Here is an 18,831-nt window from a genome sequence, read left to right as displayed (position 1 = left end):
AGGTACTGAATTGGTGGTGGGGGTGGGGGAGAAAACGAAAGGACGATTTTAATATATGATAAAACAGGATCTGGCCAAAGTGCACTGGGAGCAGATACTTGTAGGAAAGTCTACATCAGACCAGTGGAAGTCATTTAAGGAGGAAATGAGAGTTCAGAGCCAACATGTACCCATTAAGGTGAAGGGTAGGATCAACAAGTCCAGGAAACCCTAGATGTCAAGGGATATAGAGGAATGGATCAGGAAAAAAAAAAAAAAAGAGGCTTACGGCAGATTCAGAGAGCTGAAAACAGCGGAGGCACTAGAGGAGTATTAGAAAGTGTGGGGGTTACTTAAATTAGGAAAGCGAAGAGGAGACATGAAAAAACATTGGAGGGCAAGAGAAAGGAAAATCCTGAAAAGGTGTTTTATAAGTATATTAAGGGCAAGAGGATAACCAGGGAAAGAGTAGGGCCCATTAGGGACCAAAGTGGCAATGTGTGTGTGGAGTCAGAGTACATAGGTGAGGTGTTAAATGATTGCTTTTCATCAGTGTTCACTATGGAGAAGGACTTGTCCAAAGATCATTGAAGGCAGTAGCACAGGTAGATAAAGGTTGTTAGGAAGGCAAATGGGATACTTGCTTTTATTAGCTGAGGCATAGAATATAAGAGCAGGGAGGTAATGATGGAGCTGTATAAAATGCTAGTTAGGCCACAGCTGGAGTAGTGTGTACAGTTCTGGGCACCACACTAAAGGAAGGATGTGATTGCACTGGAGAGGATGTTGCCTGGGCTGGAGTATTTCAGCTATGAACAGAGACTGGATAGGCTAGGGTTGTTTTCCTTAGAGCAGAGAAGGCTGAGGGGAGATATGATTGAGGTATACAAAATTATGGAGGGGCATTGATAGGTTAGATAGGAAGAAACGTTTTCCCTTAACAGAGGGGTCAATAACCAGGGGGCATAGATTTAAAGGGGCAGGACGGTTTAGAGGGGATTGGAGGAAAAAAATCTTTTCACTTAGAGGGTGGTTGCAATCTGGAACGCACTGCCTGAAGGAGGTGGTAGAGGCAGGAACCCTCACAACATTTAAGTATGTAGATGAGCACTTGAAATGCCATAGCATATAAGGCTACAGGCCAAGTGCTGGAAAATGGGATTCGGATAGTTAGGTGCTAGATGGGCAGCACAGACACGATGGGCCAAAGGGCCTGTTTCTGTGCTGTATAACTCTCCGACTATAAGAGTCTATGACTCTAACAACACTGTCTGCAGCTTCCAAAAACAAACTCTTTCTCAAATGGCAGAAGATAAAATTGTGCCACAGTGTGGACCGGATATTATTACACTATTTATAGCAACTGAATAACCAAAGCCCCTGTAGGACCTATAGTTATGATGAATGTTTAAAAAGCTCCCTTCATTATTTTACAGTGCATATGTAAATCATTGAAAGAGAAAAGGCTAATGCAATACTCAAGTGCAAAACAGAGCAAAACTGCTCATAGCTTGGAGAATATTTTCCCAATTTAAATGTGGAGGAATTAAAATCAAATACAAGTACAAAAGGATCCTGTACTTAAAACGCAATTTTCAAAAATCTTGAATTGGTTTTAAATGCACTAACTTATTTGATAACAAAAAAGTTAACAATTTTATTTTTAAACAAGCAATGGATGTTTTTAGGCATGTGAAAAATGTCCTTTTAAAACAAGTTTTTATCCTGTTCAGATACAGGTTAACTTACATTAGAACCTAGATATCAGGAGTGCCTGGCATATTGAATGGGAGATATTTCAAGCCTGTAACTTCTTTTTGCCTCCACCCGCCCCCCAAATGCAGGCAAGTTCTGAACCTACACAAAGTTACTCCCCAGCAGCAACAAAAATGGCAGAGATCCCTTTATGAAAAAACATACCTTCCTCCTCCTATTACTAGTGAGTCTAAACTTCCTTTTATGAAGAAAGAATTCTGTCCAGTCCATTGGAAGATCTGTAAAAAAAAAATCAGAACCTTTTCAAACAAAAAATAAGCCTGTTATTTGGAAGGAAACCAGAATCAGGCAGACAATCTTAAATACACATAGGATCCTAATTAGAAAACCTAGGATCCTGTCATGAAGACCCCACCTACTATGGTGGAGGCATATTAATTTCGTCATAGAGTCAGCGAGATACAGCACCGAAATAGGCCCTTCAGCCCACGCCGACCATCAACCACCCATTTATACTAATCCCATTTCCCTCTCACCCCCACCTATGCTGGGGCAATTTTTTTTTTTTTTTACAATGGCCAATTTATCTATCTACCCACAGGTCTTTGGCTGTGGGAGGAAACCGGAGCACCCGAGGAAACCCACGCGGTCACAGGGAGAACTTGCAAACTCCGCACAGGCAGTACCCAGAACTGAACCCGGGTCCCTGGAGCTGTGAGGCTGCGGTGCTAACCACTGCACCGCCCCATGAACATTAATTTGAAATTGTTGCTAGAAGGAAGAAATGACTTGTTTAAAGAAATCAGCAGTGGCTGGAAAACTTTTGCATACTAAGAGACAGTACGTGGAGACAATAGAACGGCTCCCCCAATTAAACCAAATGGATTTTGTTCAGACATTGAATGTGTAAGAAAGCCAGCATTCCAGGGTGTCTGCTAAGATGGAGAATCCACAAACACAGGAGTTTGTTAAAACAGCTAGTCACATGACTAACCTGCTGGCCCAGGTATTTGTTTGAACTGCTCACAACACAGTTTGGGTCAGATTGCAACTGAACTTGGAAGAGGAGACCCTCTCCCACTCATCTCCAGATCCACTGAAGTCACTTAAATCTCAAGACAGAAAAGACTCCCACATCGAAACAAGTTTTAAAGAGTGCACTGGGCTTCATAATTTGAACACCTCAAATCTTCTCTTCCAATGACAGTCTCTGTTCCTAAAGTCTAGCCTTGTAACTAAAGACTCTACATCGAACTCAAAAGGACCATAAATAAATCCCAACTGTTGCCTCAAACATTTCTCCTTTATTCTTTCTAATTTTCGGTCTGCATCAGCGTGTGCGTTTATAGCGTATGCATGCTAGCGTGGTCATGTCGCATAGTCGGTAACTGTATTAGAGTTTAAAAGTTAATAAATTTAAACAAGAAAAGGTGGAAGTTTAAGAAAACCTGTCTGGTTGATTGCTCTCCAATTGGAGAGCAATGAATCCTTGTTCACTCAGGGGTAGCTAGAAACACGGTGTTTTAAAAATTAAACCCTGTTACGGTTAAACCAGGCAAAGGCTGACAGGGAACCCCTAGACCCCTTTCTCACCTGGTCATAACATTACTCACAATGCTAAGCGGTAGTGCTAAACCTATTACAATCATTGGGTAGGTCGAATAGTGTTTAGCGTTTTGTTACTTTACTTTAGGAAGGATATCAAGGCTGTGGAGAGGTTGAAGAGAGATTCATTATGCCACTAGGGATGAAAGGCTTTAGTTAAGAGGCTAGACTTTAGGAACAGAGACTGTCATTGGAAGAGAAGATTTGAGGTGTTCAAATTATGAAGCCTTTTGACAAAGTAAATAGGGAAAATATTTTCACTAGTTGAGTTAATTAGAAGGTATAAATGTTATCAAAAGAACAAAAGGCCACAATCTGAAATAAACAATGGGCTGAAAATACATAGGTTGGTCACTATTGCAAGAGGAGAAGAAACAATATTTTTTGCATGTAGACCTTTTGTCAGAAATGTTTGTCTTTTCTCTTTACAGACCTTCTGTACATTCTCCATTTGCTATTTAAGAATTCTATTTTTGTAGCTTTTCTTGCAGCTCCCGTCAGTACATGTTGTTTGAAACCAAACGGTTGTCTGAATTGTGGCACTTTAAGTTTGTTTTGATCAATTTATTTGGAATAGTCACCGACAAAAATGATGCAAGGCATTGGAAAAGTGACCAAAGAGGCCATCAAATGGAGTCCAAACAGCTCACTTACTCAGACATGTCTTGGAGTCTTAGGTTAGAAGATTGAACTGACAAAGCTGTTGCTCCCCAATCCAGTCAGCTACACTCAGACAATGACCTGACCTTCCCTGCTCTGACAGCAGTGGAGAAACACGATTTCCCCAAGATTTTATTGGGTCTTTGTTCAAGGACGAAAGAAAAACATGGAACCAGACTTCTTTGCTCTATGATGGAAGTAGCAGACCTCTGATTTTCAAAATAGGAATGGTAACACCAGATGAAATAAGAGCAGAGTGGTGCAGAGATCACAGGGGCCAAGTGTCATTCCCCAGTTTACCTTAAATAATAAAACAGGACTTTTTGACAGTGCATAAACTCCAGCTCATCCCAAAACTCCTCTGCCTATATTCTAACTCACAAAAAGTACCATTTGCCCATCACTCCTGCGTTCGCTGTCCTACTCTGGCTCCTGGTCCAGTGTTTCGAATTTGAATACACATCCTGGTGTTCAAATACCTTCATGGCCTCATCCCTCCCTAGCTCACCTACCTACTTCAGCCCCTCCAAGAGCTCGGTTTTCCTCTCATTATGGTCTCTTGTGCATCTCGCCACCATTAGAAGCCATGGTTTCAGCTATCTAGGCCGCATGTTCTGGAATTCCCCCCACAAGCTTCTTCAACCTAGCTTTTGGGTCACCTGTCCCAATGTCTGCTTCTCTAGATTGGTGCCAACGTTTGGTCCGATTTCACTCATGTGTAGTGCCTTGGGACATTTTACTACATCAAAGACAGACACTATGCAAGTGAAAGTTATTGTAAAGCTGGTAATAGTACAATTTCCATATATAACTTAGTGGAAACCCAAGATAAGCATAGCACCTCCTTCCTAGGTTTTAGGAATTGAAATTTCACTCCAAATGAAAAAAAACATAAAACCATTCTGTACTATTTTTAATGAAGACAGTTTCACAGATTTCAAACATATGCCATTTGATCAGAAATCCCATTTATAACATTTCTATCATCTGGTTATAAACATTACACATTCATTCTATTGAGATTTTTCATGCTGTATTTATGCTCAGAGCAGCATAACTTGAACACAAGCTCCACTTGCACTCAAGCTACTAAACCTCCACTGAAACCCACTCACAGCTGTAATCTGAGAACAGTGTGATGTCTCAGTTCCCACCTAATAGCTGGAAGCAATACAGTGGGTTCAGTTGTGATGCATCCTACGATTAAAGAGCCGGTCAACTAAACACATGAAAAATGCACCATTTGAGCATAGTACCAAAGGGCTGCTAGTGCCCTTTGAACTATAACAATCAAGGAGTCAAAGTGTTCAAGGGAAAGAGAAAAAAAAAAGAAAATCTATGTTTTCATTATGGTACACAACTTGTTCATGAGGATTTGGTTACGATGTTGTTCCAAACATACCTTAAAATCAAGACTAAAAGTGTATAGAAAGGTTTCTCCTGTCCCATAGAAACGGTCACTTGGCCTCGGCGGATGAGAAGTTAAAGCACCAAACACCTGTAATTGACACAAGGTGGTTAAGTCGTTGCTGTTAAGCCTTAGGGAGGTGTGACAGAAGATGTTCCAGTATCAATGACTCCTCCCTTACCTGACCATGTGTGTCCTTTAAAACCAGCAGTACTGGTGAATCAGTGTTAGCTACTTTGCGGTAGAGAGTTTTCAGACTAAAGCCATGCGAGGATGTGCTGTATGCCAGTAGCCACGGATGTCCTACTGTTCTAGGTGGTAGATATTTTGAAATCTACAGAGCAATGGAAGACAGCAATCTAGATAAATGCGTAGTCCATCCGAGCAGAAAGTTAGTGTAGAAATTTTAGTTGAGGAATTACTTTCTATAATAAATGAAAGCAAACAGTTGTCAAAAAGCTAATTATGCATATGTTAATGTCCATCAGCATAAAGAGCAAATTTGTAGATTTTTCTATTGAGATAGAGCTGCCAATTTTACTGCCAACATTACCCGTTACTGCTGGGGATAGTTCCATGGGAACCAACATTAAAGACTAGGGGTTTCCTGCCCATCAGCCTTAGAGAATCCAGCAAGTTTAATCTTTGGTGTTGTCTCAAGCTATGAAAGACCCAAGTATCAAGAGCCAGCAGCACCAGGACATAAGATCTGTCAGTCAGTGACTTAAGTCTGTCCTCCTTCCAAGACTTGGTTTCAGCAATCAAGACCAGAGATTTCACTAGAGCTGGTTTGCCAACAGCAATCGGCTAGACAGAATGTTGCTCAGGAGAGATTTCCAATAAACCTGCTGTATTTTTGTAAATTGTATCAGTAAGCAACTCGTTAGCAGCTATATCAAGATGGCAACGTTTTGATTCACAGGGCTGCTTGCTGCAGCTTTTATTTTGGGTTCAGTAGAGAGCTAGTGCTACCAGCTGCTGACACATGGGTCTTCAGCATACAGTGACAACCCAAGAGTATGTCAGATTTGTTCAGACTGGCTGCCAGGAAGATCTTTACTTAAAATAAAAGGGTTTGACCCTGCTAAACCCAATTTAAAAATAAACTTACTCCAGTCAGTCTTTGGCTGGCCTCATGGATTAAAATTAAACTCCCCATCTCTTCTTGGGGAAAGTACACCTTAGAATGTAGGCAACAGATAATATTGATGGTGCCCTTCCTTTAATTGCCCCATTGACTGTCTTAAGACCGACTTCCTCACTAAAATCTGCCTCGTCTCCTCATTTAGCTTTTAATAATGAATTACTCCTCATCCACAACTATTTAAACTTGCACCTAAAGTTCCTTTGCCTGCCATCCCACAATTTTTTGTCCAGTTTTAACTTGCACTTAAAACTTCCATGAACCCATCCACAGGCCTCACCACTTCAGTCACAATCGCCAATAACTTGCACATTGTGTGACTGTCTACATTTTCTGCCCAATTTTCCACTTCTCCATCTTTTTACTATCTGCCTTTGTCTGGGGGTGGAGGTGGAGAGGGGAAAAACAGGGTCATCCAGCATCACCTCTTGTTCCCAACTGGCTCTCCTCAGAATGCATCATTTACATAGAGTAATTTACAGCACTGGAGACTGTTCGCCCATTGAGTTCATGCTGGCTCGCCACAGAGCAATCCAGTCAGTCCCCCCCACCCCACTCGATCCCCGTAGCCCTGCAAGTTTATTTCCTTCAAGTGGCCATTCAATTTCCTTCTGAAAGCATTGTCTCCGCTTCCTCGTGGGCAGCGAGTTCCTGGTCATTACCACGCTGCATAAAAAGTTTACTCTCATGTTCCCCCTGCATCTCTTGCCCAATTAATCTGTGTCCTCTAGTCCTTGTACCAGTTAATGGGAACAGTTTTCCCTTGTCTAACTTATCTAAGACAGTAATAATCTTGTACAGCTCTATCAAAATCTCCCCCAATCTCCTTTGCTTCAGGGAGAACAAACCTAGCTTTTCCAACCTAACCTCATTCCACATGCCTGGAACCATTCTGCTAAATCTCCTCTACACCCTCAAGAATCCTCACATCTTTTCTATAGTGTGGTGACCAGAACCTCTCAATACTCTGGTTGGGGCCTAACAAGAGCTTTAAAGGTTCAGCATAACTTCCCTGCTTCTGTAATAAACGCCTATATTTATGAAGCCCAAGATCCGACATGCTTTGCTACCCGCTCTCTCAATATGTCTTGGCATCAAAGATCGATGCACGTGCACCTCCAGGTCCCTCACACTCTTTAGAGCTGCACCATTAATTCTATATTGCCTCACCCGAACCCTTCTGTCAAAATGCATCACCTCACACTCGTCTGTATTAAATTTCCATTTGCTGCTTGTCTGCCCATTCTGCTAGCCTATCACTGTCCTGTTGCAGGCAGTTTGTATCATCCTCACTGACAGCAAACTTGGAGGTGTGGCAAACATTGGCAAATTTTGAAATTCTACTCTGTATTCCAAGATCCAAGACAATTATATATAGCAAAAAAAAAAGCTGCGGTCCCAGCACTGACCCTTGGGGAACACCACTGTCTATCACCCTCCAGTTTGAAAAACAACCATTTACCACGGCTCACTGTTTTGTCCTTAAGCCAATTTTTTTTTATCCAATTGGACACTGACCCTCCTATTCCATGAGCATTGAGATTTTACAGTGGAAAATTATTCCAAGATGCATCATAATGGTTACATAGTTGAAGGTAAAGGCCTGGTAACCGACCAGAACCCGACTTTGGGTTCAGGTAGCTCTTCTGGGTTCGGGTCAGACACAGAGAAAGATGTGTTAAAAAGTAAAAAACCTACTTGAGCTGGGAGTCCGGGACGTCAAAGAGGAAAACTCAATCTGCACAGTGAGCGTCTCTGACGTCATCACGCTCATGCTGCAGATTGGCAGACACAAGATAGGTAAAGTGAACATATCGGTGGTCGGGTCGGGCTCGGGAAAAAATGGAGGGACTCGGGCCGCATCCGATGTGGTTCTGTTGAGTTTGGGTCAGGTTTTTTTCGTGACCGGAGTAGGCCTTTATTTGAAGGCAAAGGCTTAGTTAGAGAGATTTTTTTTTTAATAAAAAGAATGGTGAGAAGTAGAAAGAGGGGTTTAAGGAAAGGAGTTCAGAAGAGTAGGGCTGAGGAAAATAAAGCTCTGCCACTAAATTGCAGAGTTGGGAGGGGGAACAAAAGGAAGGGGTGAGGTGGTGATGTACAGAAGTAGATCAAAGGTCAGATGTGGCAAGGCTGTCTTGTGCTTGATAAATGAGGATTCTAAATTCATTACGAGGATAAGAGGGAGAGAAAGAGGAAAACAGCCAAATCATCCACTGACATTGCTGCCTCAGATCTATCTGCTAAACACCTGCTTGGGGTCCACTTTCAAGCATAAAAAGAGAAAAAACTGTAGGCAAAAAAGCTGTAATTATGTCCAGCCATTCTCAACCTATCCTTTAGACACCACCGTGTGTCAGCAATAGCAACTCCTGCCAACATTTTCAGTATTTGTTTCGGTCACATCCTTGTGTGCTCCATCCTCTGGTTCACCTGGTACAACACCCAGCTTTGTAACTTGTAATTGGAGGGCTGCAGTTTTGGGTCCACAGTGCCCCAATTATCCACTGTCAGATCAAGAAATATTGCCTCTCTTCTCCACCTCAACTCTGCCAACCCAGTTCCACAACTACCTCTTCAGCCCAATGCTTGCAGGCATTAACTATGCCTCAAGCATTGCTCACACTATTTTTTAAACTGTGGTCACTTTACTCTTCAAAAAGCTCACCTTTTCCCTTGGTCTTCACTGCTGCTATTGAAAACCCTGTTCGAGACCCACAAGACAAATGCCAATATCTTACGCAACTACAACTTGTCTCTTCATAGCCCACAAAGGAAAGGCAATCTCTGTGATACCATCCTATCACAGTCTGATTCCTATCTATCAATCACATCTTTTGTAATTGCTTCCCCTCCCACACTAGCATGGCGACATTCAGCGTTCCATCCTTGGGTTGATATGAGAGAGTTTCCTTGACAGACATGCCAGTAGGAACTTCTGGCTCCTTTATTTACTGCTCAGAGGGCCATAAAAATAAAAGATAGCCACCAATAAATTCAATAAGGAATTCAGGAGAAAATGTTTCTCAAACTCAGTGGTGTGTGGGGAACTTGCTACCACATGGAGTGGTTGAGGCAAACAGCATAAATGCATTTAAGGAGAAGCAAGGTAAGTATATGAGGAGGAAAGGAATTAGAAGGATAGGGGAAAATAAAGCAAGGTAGGGCAGGAAGCTCATGTGGAGCACTAACACCGGCATAGACCTCTTGGTCTGAATGGCCCGTTTGTGATGTAAATTTGATGTAATTTATGGAATAACCAAAGCCATCCAGTTTGGTTCGCTCTATGAATTTTCTCAGAAACCATGTTCATTATTGCTTCCTTCTACAGTAAAATAGTATGAACATTGCAGTCTGGGAAAGGTAGGCAAGGACCTGCAGGAGAACAAGGAGAGGGGTAATCTCCTCACCTTCTCACTGTGAAAAGGTTCCATTAAGTTGCTTTTCCCATGAAGAACAGGTGCCATATTCCCAAATTCTGAGTCAAAGGTATCTTTGCAGTGTTTCAATGGGTCATCCTCCACGGTTATAATCTGGAAAGGACAATTACAGGTGAGTAGCTAGTTAGTTCAAGAACATGGAATTAAACTGTTAACCTCCTCATTGGCACAAAACACATCAGTCCAAATCTGATATGGAAATTTTTACGTTAATTACAAATCTCCCCTTCGAATTAAAAAGGTTCATAGTGTAAACATTCTAAGCCTATATCATAGGCCAACACTGGAATGGAAGGAGTAGGGAATAGTGAGTGAAAAAACACATTATTTAGATGCATCTTGAATAAATTCTGAAGACTTATACACCATGACACCCCACTCTTGGCACAATCCAATCTGTAATACTTGTGAATTCTGAACTCACTTTTACAATTTGAAATGTTAATCATACAGATCTTCTGAATGCATCTTATGGTGCTGTTCCGATGATTCACTGGCAAATGAACTATATAGTGGGCACTAAGCCATATGGACCAGCATAGGCCCAGGTTTGATTCCTAGGCTGCTGAGTTGTTTGATTCGGGGGGCATGGCAAGTATTCAAGTTCTTGTTCATTTACTACCACTATCCAGGCTGATGCATAAATTAACATCTTGGGTAAGGCAATGGATGGTTGCTGCTGTGTTTCGGCACAAATCATTTCCCTTAGATGAAAGAAAACTGGTGGTAAGGAAAAGTATCTTCCAAATAGGTAAAGACAGATTAACTCTGCATTTGCAACCTACACGGAAACACAGTGACTTTCTACAGAGAGAGGAAAACAACCCAAAAGTTCTCTTGCACCAAGCCTCATTTTTCTTTATTGCAGGGAATATCAATGTAATGCAACTACTAGCAGCTGGAATTTACCTTCAAGAACTTGTATTTATATAGTACCTTTAACATAGGAAAATGTATCAAGGTGCTTCACAGGAGCGTTAAAATATGACAAGCTACATAAGGGGCTATTAGGCCAGATGACCAAAAGCTTGGTCAAAGAAGCAGGTTTTACAAAGCATCTTAAAAAAGGAGGACAGAGAGGGGTAGAGAGAGACGGAGAGGCAGAGCAGCTTAGAGAGGAAGTTCCAGAGCTTATGGTCTAGCTGGCTAAAGTAGAGCAATAAAAATCATTGATGCACAATAGGCCAGGATTGGATGAGTGCCGAAACCTTAAATATTATTCACATTATCAAATCATGGATGCACTGTGTTGTCAACTATGAAGGTGATTATATATTATGAATTTATTTTCAAATGCAGAGAATAATCCAGTGTAATAAGTCCATTGTTGGATCTGGAAAAAAAGGAACATATGACTTTTTTTTTAAAAAAAAAAGAAAACCAAGAACATTAAATCCAAACAGAATGAGATTCCCAAGCAACTGCTGGATTCCCAAATAAGGGTAGAACTTTACAATCGGCCAGAACTTTTAGAACAATGCAGAGATTTGTCCGGAGAGTGACTGACGAGGGCATCTGCCACTTGTACCACAAAGAGGTAGCATCTTCTGGAGAGGACAGTGAAAATCAGCTTGCACCAGTAATGCAATCATTGATTAAACAAGTCAGTTGTGAACTTTGGGGATGGGGTGGGTTTAGTGCACAATTATTATCGGAGACGAGCCTTGTGCAGAAGCTATATACAAATCTCAATAAAGCAAAAAGAGACAAAAATCAAGATTTTAAAAGGGGAAACAGAAGGGAACACAAGGAGGGATTAACATTGTGCTGATAAATTGAAAAAAATGGCACAAGATGGTAAGAATTTTCAGTGATAATGGTCATTTAAAAAAGTAGTTATCCAATGGACGGCACAGTGGTTAGCACCGCAGCCTCACAGCTCCAGCGACCCGGGTTCAATTCTGGGTACTGCCTGTGTGGAGTTTGCAAGTTCTCCCTGTGTCTGCGTGGGTTTTCGTCAGGTGCTCTGGTTTCCTCCCACAGCCAAAAGACTTGCAGGTTGATAGGTAAATTGGCCATTATAAATTGCCTCTAGTATAGGTAGGTGGTAGGGGAATATAGGGATAGGTGTGGATGTGGTAGGAACATGGGGTTAGTGTAGGATTAGTATAAATGGGCAGTTGATGCTCGGCACTGACTCGATGGGCCGAAGGGCCTGTTTCAGTGCTGTATCTCTAAATAAAAAAAAAATAATTAGCCAACATTCTTCATGTACTGACCTGCTCAAAAAGGTCCATGTTCTCCATTTGCTTTGCAAATGATTTTATATTTTGCTATTAGGCTTCTTGCCGCTACAAGTCTTACCATTCGTCTACTTTTATATAAATCTCTTGTTTGGTAGTACCTCAAAAGCAGTGCTACCATGTTTAGCATATTTAAAAGTGGCCGACATCAATTTCCTATTTTAAACTTCTGAAAAGGAATGTAAGCACTTACTCAGTTCTACCAAAAAAGGGACTGTACCTTTATAGTTAACAGGTATATCGATTCTGCATAGAGGGGAGCAATTTTTAAACTTTTCATTAAGAGCTCATTCTGATGGCAGCTTATGGAACGGGCCAACTCTGGCTTCATGATGAAAATGTGTAGGGAAAAAGTACCATTTAAAAGGCAACAGCTTCCATATTCCCCACTAAATATTTTAGATGCAAATAAAATGCAGGATGATCACACGTACTTTTCCTTTGTGGAGTGTGCATCTGCACAGTAGAAACTATCCTGCATCCTCACTCTCATATAAACACATACCAAATGAGTTGCCTGAATGGCTCAGTGAATGATATTTTTCCGGAGGGAAGTTACTGAACCATTTAGAGAAAGCAGATCCCAAGTTTGGGATGTGGTCCTTGCGGAGTTAACAGACCGCCAACTGGCATCAGCAGCCTGAATTTGGGAGTTCACGCGAGGGAAAAAAAAAAAGTCACCCAGCTTTCTGCTCCTGATCACTATCCAATTGCCTCTAGTGGAAAGTCACTTGGGTGTATATTGGATGGACGAAAGGATTAGGCTCAACTGCAAAAACCACATGGTTGAACAGTGTACTGTTGCACTGTTGAGGCTGGCAAGTGAAGACTGGCCACTTCAGAGAGATACCTGAGGGCTATCAGTCAATATCATTGGAGTCAAACCCGAGAATAGACAACTCCATACTACTTGCACTATCACTGCACATTCTCTATTTTACACGTGAGCTAGTCTCTAATTTTTTTTTCTATGGAAATTTGTTTACATTACTAAACCAACCCTTCATCCCAGCTGGGATCCCAGATGTCAATCTACAGTAAAGTAGATTTAACAAGATGTCAGGCTTCCATGTTCCTCAGAATTCAAAATTAAATCTGCATGCATTGAAATATAGGCCATTTTGTTTTCATCTTGGGTTTTCAATCATTTTCTCATAAGTGTAGCCCTCAACAAAGAACAAAAGAACAAAGATACTTACAGCACAGGAACAGGCCCTTCGGCCCTCCAAGCCTGCGCCGATCCAGATCCTCTCTCTAAACATGTCGCCTATTTTCTAAGCTTCTGTATCTCTTTTCTTCCTGCCCATTCATGTATCTGTCTAGATACATCTTAAAAGACTCCATCGTGCCCGCATCTACCACCTCCACTGGCAATGCGTTCCAGGTGCCCACCACCCTCTGCGTAAAGAACTTTCCACGCATATCCCCCCTAAACTTTTCCCCTTTCATTTTGAACTCGTGTCCTCTAGTAATTGAAACCCCCACTCTGGGAAAAAGCTTCTTGCTATCCACCCTGTCTATACCTCTCATGATTTTGTACACCTCAATCACGTCCCCCCTCAACCTCCGTCTTTCTAATGAAAATAATCCTAATCTACTCAACCTCTCTTCATAGCTAGCGCCCTCCATACCAGGCAACATCCTGGTGAACCTCCTCTGCACCCTCTCAAAAGCATCCACATCCTTTTGATAATGTGGCGACCAGAACTGTACGCAGTATTCCAAATGTGGCCGAACCAAAGTCCTATACAACTGTAACATGACCTGCCAACTCTTGTACTCAATGCCCCGTCCGATGAAGGAAAGCATGCCGTATGCCTTCTTGACCACTCTATTTACCTGCGTTGCCACCTTCAGGGAACAGTGGACCTGAACACCCAAATCTCTCTGGACATCAATTTTCCCCAGGACTTTTCCATTTACTGTATAGTTCACTCTTGAATTGGATCTTCCAAAATGCATCACCTCGCATTTGCCCTGATTGAACTCCATCTGCCATTTCTCTGCCCAACTCTCCAATCTATCTATATTCTGCTGTATTCTCTGACAGTCCCCTTCACTATCTGCTACTCCACCAATCTTAGTGTCGTCTGCAAACTTGCTAATCAGTCCACCTATACTTTCCTCCAAATCATTAATGTATATCACAAACAACAGTGGTCCCAGCACGGATCCCTGTGGAACACCACTGGTCACACGTCTCCATTTTGAGAAACTCCCTTCTACTGCTACTCTCTGTCTCCTGTTGCCCAGCCAGTTCTTTATCCATCTAGCTAGTACACCTTGGACCCCAAGCGCCTTCACTTTCTCCATCAGCCTGCCATGGGGAACCTTATCAAACGCCTTACTGAAGTCCATGTATATGACATCGACAGCCCTTCCCTCATCAATCAACTTTGTCACTTCCTCAAAGAATTCTATTAAGTTGGTAAGACATGACCTTCCCTGCACAAAACCATGTTGCCCATCACTGATGAGCCCATTTTCTTCCAGATGGGAATAGATCCTATCCCTCAGTATCTTCTCCAGCAGCTTCCCTACCACTGACGTCAGGCTCACCAGTCTATAATTACCTGGATTATCCCTGCTACCCTTCTTAAACAAGGGGACAACATTAGCAATTCTCCAGTCCTCCGGGACCTCACCCGTGTTTAAGGATGCTGCAAAGATATCTGTTAAGGCCCCAGCTATTTCCTCTCTCGCTTCCCTCAGTAACCTGGGATAGATCCCATCCGGACCTGGGGACTTGTCCACCTTAATGCCCTTTAGAATACCCAACACTTCCTCCCTCCTTCTGCCGACTTGACCTAGAGTAATCAAACATCTGTTCCTAACCTCAACATCCGTCATGTCCCTCTCCTCGGTGAATACCGATGCAAAGTACTCGTTTAGAATCTCACCCATTTTCTCTGAGTCCAAGCATAACATTCCTCCTTTGTCCTTTAGTGGGCCAATCCTTTCTCTAGATACCCTCTTTCTCCTTATATATGAATAAAAGGCTTTGGGATTTTCCTTAACCCTGTTTGCTAAAGATATTTCATGACCCCTTTTAGCCCTCTACAGGTGAATGACAGATAACCAAATATTAACTTGTCTTTTTAAATATTTGCCCAATAACTAGTGGAAATGTATTTACCCAGCAGTATCAAAAGAACCAGAGATGTTACAGTTAAAACATGAAGTTCAACAAGATACTGCTTATATAGAAGATACGCTTGCTTTATCTTTAGGACAAATATTCTTAGTGCCACTTAAGCAATCCACTTACAAATCATTGATTTACCTTTATTCTAAGTAACCAATATTTGGAAAAGTGCAAGTGGAATTGTGGAGCTATGACAAGTACTCTTATCTAGTGTTAATGATGTATTGCTCTACGCAAGAGAATTCAGTTGCATTAACCAGATCAGTATAGAGAGAAAACAAGCTCTACATATAGTGTTCCAAATATCTGGAATGGCTTTAAAAAACAGCACTGACCAGTCATCTATAGCAACGATACAGAGCAGTAAACCAATTGCATGAATAATTACATACTGTAGAAAGTATTGCCTCAGTGCTTTTATTCTAGTCACCACTGTCTGTCATGAAGAGAAACAGCAGGTGTGGTTTTGGACATGGGAAGGGGGAAACTAAAATAATTTCAGTTCAACAAAATTTGTGCATCAGTTGTTTCCCCACGCATCACCTAAGTGACTTGAGTAGTTGGGTTACAATGCTGGGGGGGGGGGGGGGGGGGGGGGGGCGGCACTGAAAGAGGAGGCATCAGTCCTCCATACCTCACCAAAGTGAGTATTCTTCACATAAGTGCACACGAGACCAAGTGCTATCAGCTGTTCATCCTCAAATGGCTGACAGCCACATCCAAACTGGTCATCACTTAATGAATACATGCAAAATCCATCCAATAATAAGCAGCAACAGGAACCCTGTCTGATTTATCTACCCTCCACTACAATTATTGAAGCCAGTAATGTAACCCCTCCACCTAATTTCAGTAACTCAACCCTTGTGCTCATTAAATCTATATTGGCTCCCAGTCCACCAAAACCTTGACTTTAAAATTCTCTTCACATTTAAGTCCTTCCCTAACAGTTTCCTTTTTTTATTCAATGGGTGGAGAAGGTAAGGAATATCGGATGGGGAGTATAACAGACAAGCGCCTGTTTTGCTATCACCCAATACTAATCTTTAACCCTATTAATGCTTGTTGTTGTTGTTGAATGGGCTACTTATGCATAGCGTTGGCAACAAGCCCAAGTCATCATTCCAAGACTGCTTGCTGGAAAGAGATGGTGTAAAAAATAAGGGGGCGACCAGTTTTAGTCCCCAACACTGCGTTGACAAACTTATGCTATTTCTACACATAATGCTTCCAGACAGGATTGTGCGCATTTGCTCAATACACAAACATACCAGCAGAATACACCCCTTCTGGATAGCAGTTAATAGAAATTAGTTTAAACAGTAATTTTGACTCATCGTAAAATTGGATTAAAGAAAACACTTTAATTTGAAACTGTTCAATCATGCTGATAACATGGCAAATATCAGGTGGGTCTTCATATGAAGAATGATGTATGGACTGGATGTCTGACCAAGGTAGCAAAATCCCTGGTATCTTTAAGCAGCAGTTGGATGGAGGAGCAAAGATGGGTTGAATTACCTTCCTCATTTGTATTTACTTCATAATTAAAGCAATATTATGTTGAAAGGAAGCAGTTCTGAGGCAGACCAATAGTGTAATCTTTTACAATTTTCATATGTTCTGTAAACCACCAGATAGGTTTATTGCTCGAGAAGTGTTATCCTTCAGCATATAAAGCTAAAGAGATCATGTAGCAACTCATGATACATTCCAACAAGTGACGAGGTTTATTTATTTTACTCCTGGGTCTCATCACATTTACCTATATGTTGAGATTGTAGAGGCACCCTCTGAATTGTAAAGGACACAACATTTACTCATGGGAATGGCTAGCGGTGCTGAACCCCCAAGGAACATGTGTAATATAAAACCCCAAAATATAGGCTTGAGAAGACTAATGCTAGACAAGATGAAGCACTGTATAGAATACAAGTTCATTCTGACTCGCTTGGTTAAAAGGCTATCGTTCTCTGATCTCACCACTCTCAGACATTGATCTGTCAGTGGTTCGTTGGTCTAGGGGTATGATTCTCACTTAGGGTATGCGATTGATTGAAATGCAAGAGGGCTCGGGTTCAAATCCTGTTGAGCCCTTCTGTGTTAGCATTTCCTGGTGTGGACATGATGGGCCAAATGGCCTCCTTCTGCACTGTAACAATTCTGTGATTCTGGAAAGACTCAGTTATAGCCCTGTGGGTGCACTGGCAGAAAATGTTTAGCAGTGCAGACATCGCTACTCGCATGGTCTAAACATTTAAAATGTAATTACTCGGCCAGAAGTTCTGTGCGTGCAAGTTGTCATTTGATATGGAAGATGACAGCCAGAATATCACCTCATTTTTTGCAGTGACTTTTTTTTAAGTGACCAATGAGACCTATTTTTGCTCGGAGTGAGCGTCTGCAGATTGAACAGTGGATCTGGATATACCAGGCTGGGAATCTTGATTACGCAAGTGTGACTTCCTCATCTGCCCTTTACATTCAGTAACTGACGGCCTCGTTGCATGAGGTGCATTTACAGATGGGTTTTCGCCATGCTTCCTCACCTTGAGCAAGTTGCTCCCACTTATGGGTGCCTACTTTGCACTGCTTCAGAGTCACTTTTAAGTATTCTTTACATCTCCTGTGCTGACCAACACAAAATTGCTTCCCAGTTGTCAATGAATCATAAAAAATATTTTTCGGGCCTTGTACATCAGACATTTGCACCACATGACCTGACAGTGTCATGATCAGAGCATCTATGCTGATCATATTAGCTCCTTTAAGAACTTCAGTGTCAGGGATCGGCTATCTGATCAGTCATCTCATGTAATTTAGGCAAAATTGATTCAGTTTCCTGATATGATAAATAGGCATGCACAGAGCTCATACCTGTGGAGCACAATTGAAGTTTTTATCAGGTAGAATAAAGAAAACACTGCCTGACTGAAACCCAAAATGCATTTACTGCTTTCAGACTAAGCAGCTGGGGCTTGACTCGAGTTGAGTCAGATATAAAACCTGGCTCGGGTATAAAATTAAAACCAAACATCCAACTAGAACCCGACCCGGGCCCTTAAAAAAAAATTTAAAGTGCCCAACCCAACATTTTTTGAAACAGAAAAAGATCATAGACTAAAACAATACACGACAGTACAGTCCAGCCCGACCCCGAATGCTGGACGCCGAATACAGACCCGACCCTGATGCACGTAATCGGGTTTGGTCAGGTTCGGGTCGGGTAGCCAGGCTTTAGTCAGATAGGATAGTGCAATCCTTCTCCCTGCACCGCTTTCTTTAAATAAAGAGGGTTAAACAATCATGCATTACTTACCATTATTAAACTGATTCCCCACCGTCCAGGAGGCCCATTCCTACTACCAGTTCCCAAGTGCAAGCCTCAGACAGCTTGCTGATTGTAAAGTTTCCAGGACTTAAGACAAATTTTTCACCCAACCTGCGAGTCTGAACAGTTTTACATTAGCTTGCACTTGGCTGCATAAGACTTA

General features: G+C 41.8%; 1 protein-coding gene across 6 annotated transcripts in view; it reads right to left on the bottom strand.

Moving 5' to 3' along the window:
• si:ch211-15d5.11 (nuclear receptor coactivator 7) overlaps nt 1–18,831 on the bottom strand; it is a 134,775-nt gene that overhangs the window by 3,931 nt on the left and 112,013 nt on the right. For 4 of the 6 annotated variants that reach the window (XM_068011638.1, XM_068011637.1, XM_068011636.1 and 1 more), the window contains exons 11-14: nt 9,920–10,042; nt 5,550–5,702; nt 5,363–5,458; nt 1,900–1,973 (exon numbers count right to left, since the gene is read on the bottom strand). In XM_068011638.1, coding sequence (XP_067867739.1) covers nt 1,900–1,973; nt 5,363–5,458; nt 5,550–5,702; nt 9,920–10,042 — 446 coding nt within the window. Of the gene's footprint in view, nt 1–1,899; nt 1,974–5,362; nt 5,459–5,549; nt 5,794–9,919; nt 10,043–18,831 lie in introns of those variants that run through there. The other 2 variants (XM_068011640.1, XM_068011641.1) reach the window with 2 other exon arrangements.

This window comes from Heterodontus francisci, chromosome 31 (genome assembly GCF_036365525.1).
Source record: "Heterodontus francisci isolate sHetFra1 chromosome 31, sHetFra1.hap1, whole genome shotgun sequence".
In the NCBI taxonomy this organism is placed as follows: Eukaryota; Metazoa; Chordata; class Chondrichthyes; order Heterodontiformes; family Heterodontidae; genus Heterodontus; species Heterodontus francisci.
Note: the sequence above shows the minus strand (reverse complement) of the source record. Positions and strands in the feature narration are given on the sequence as shown.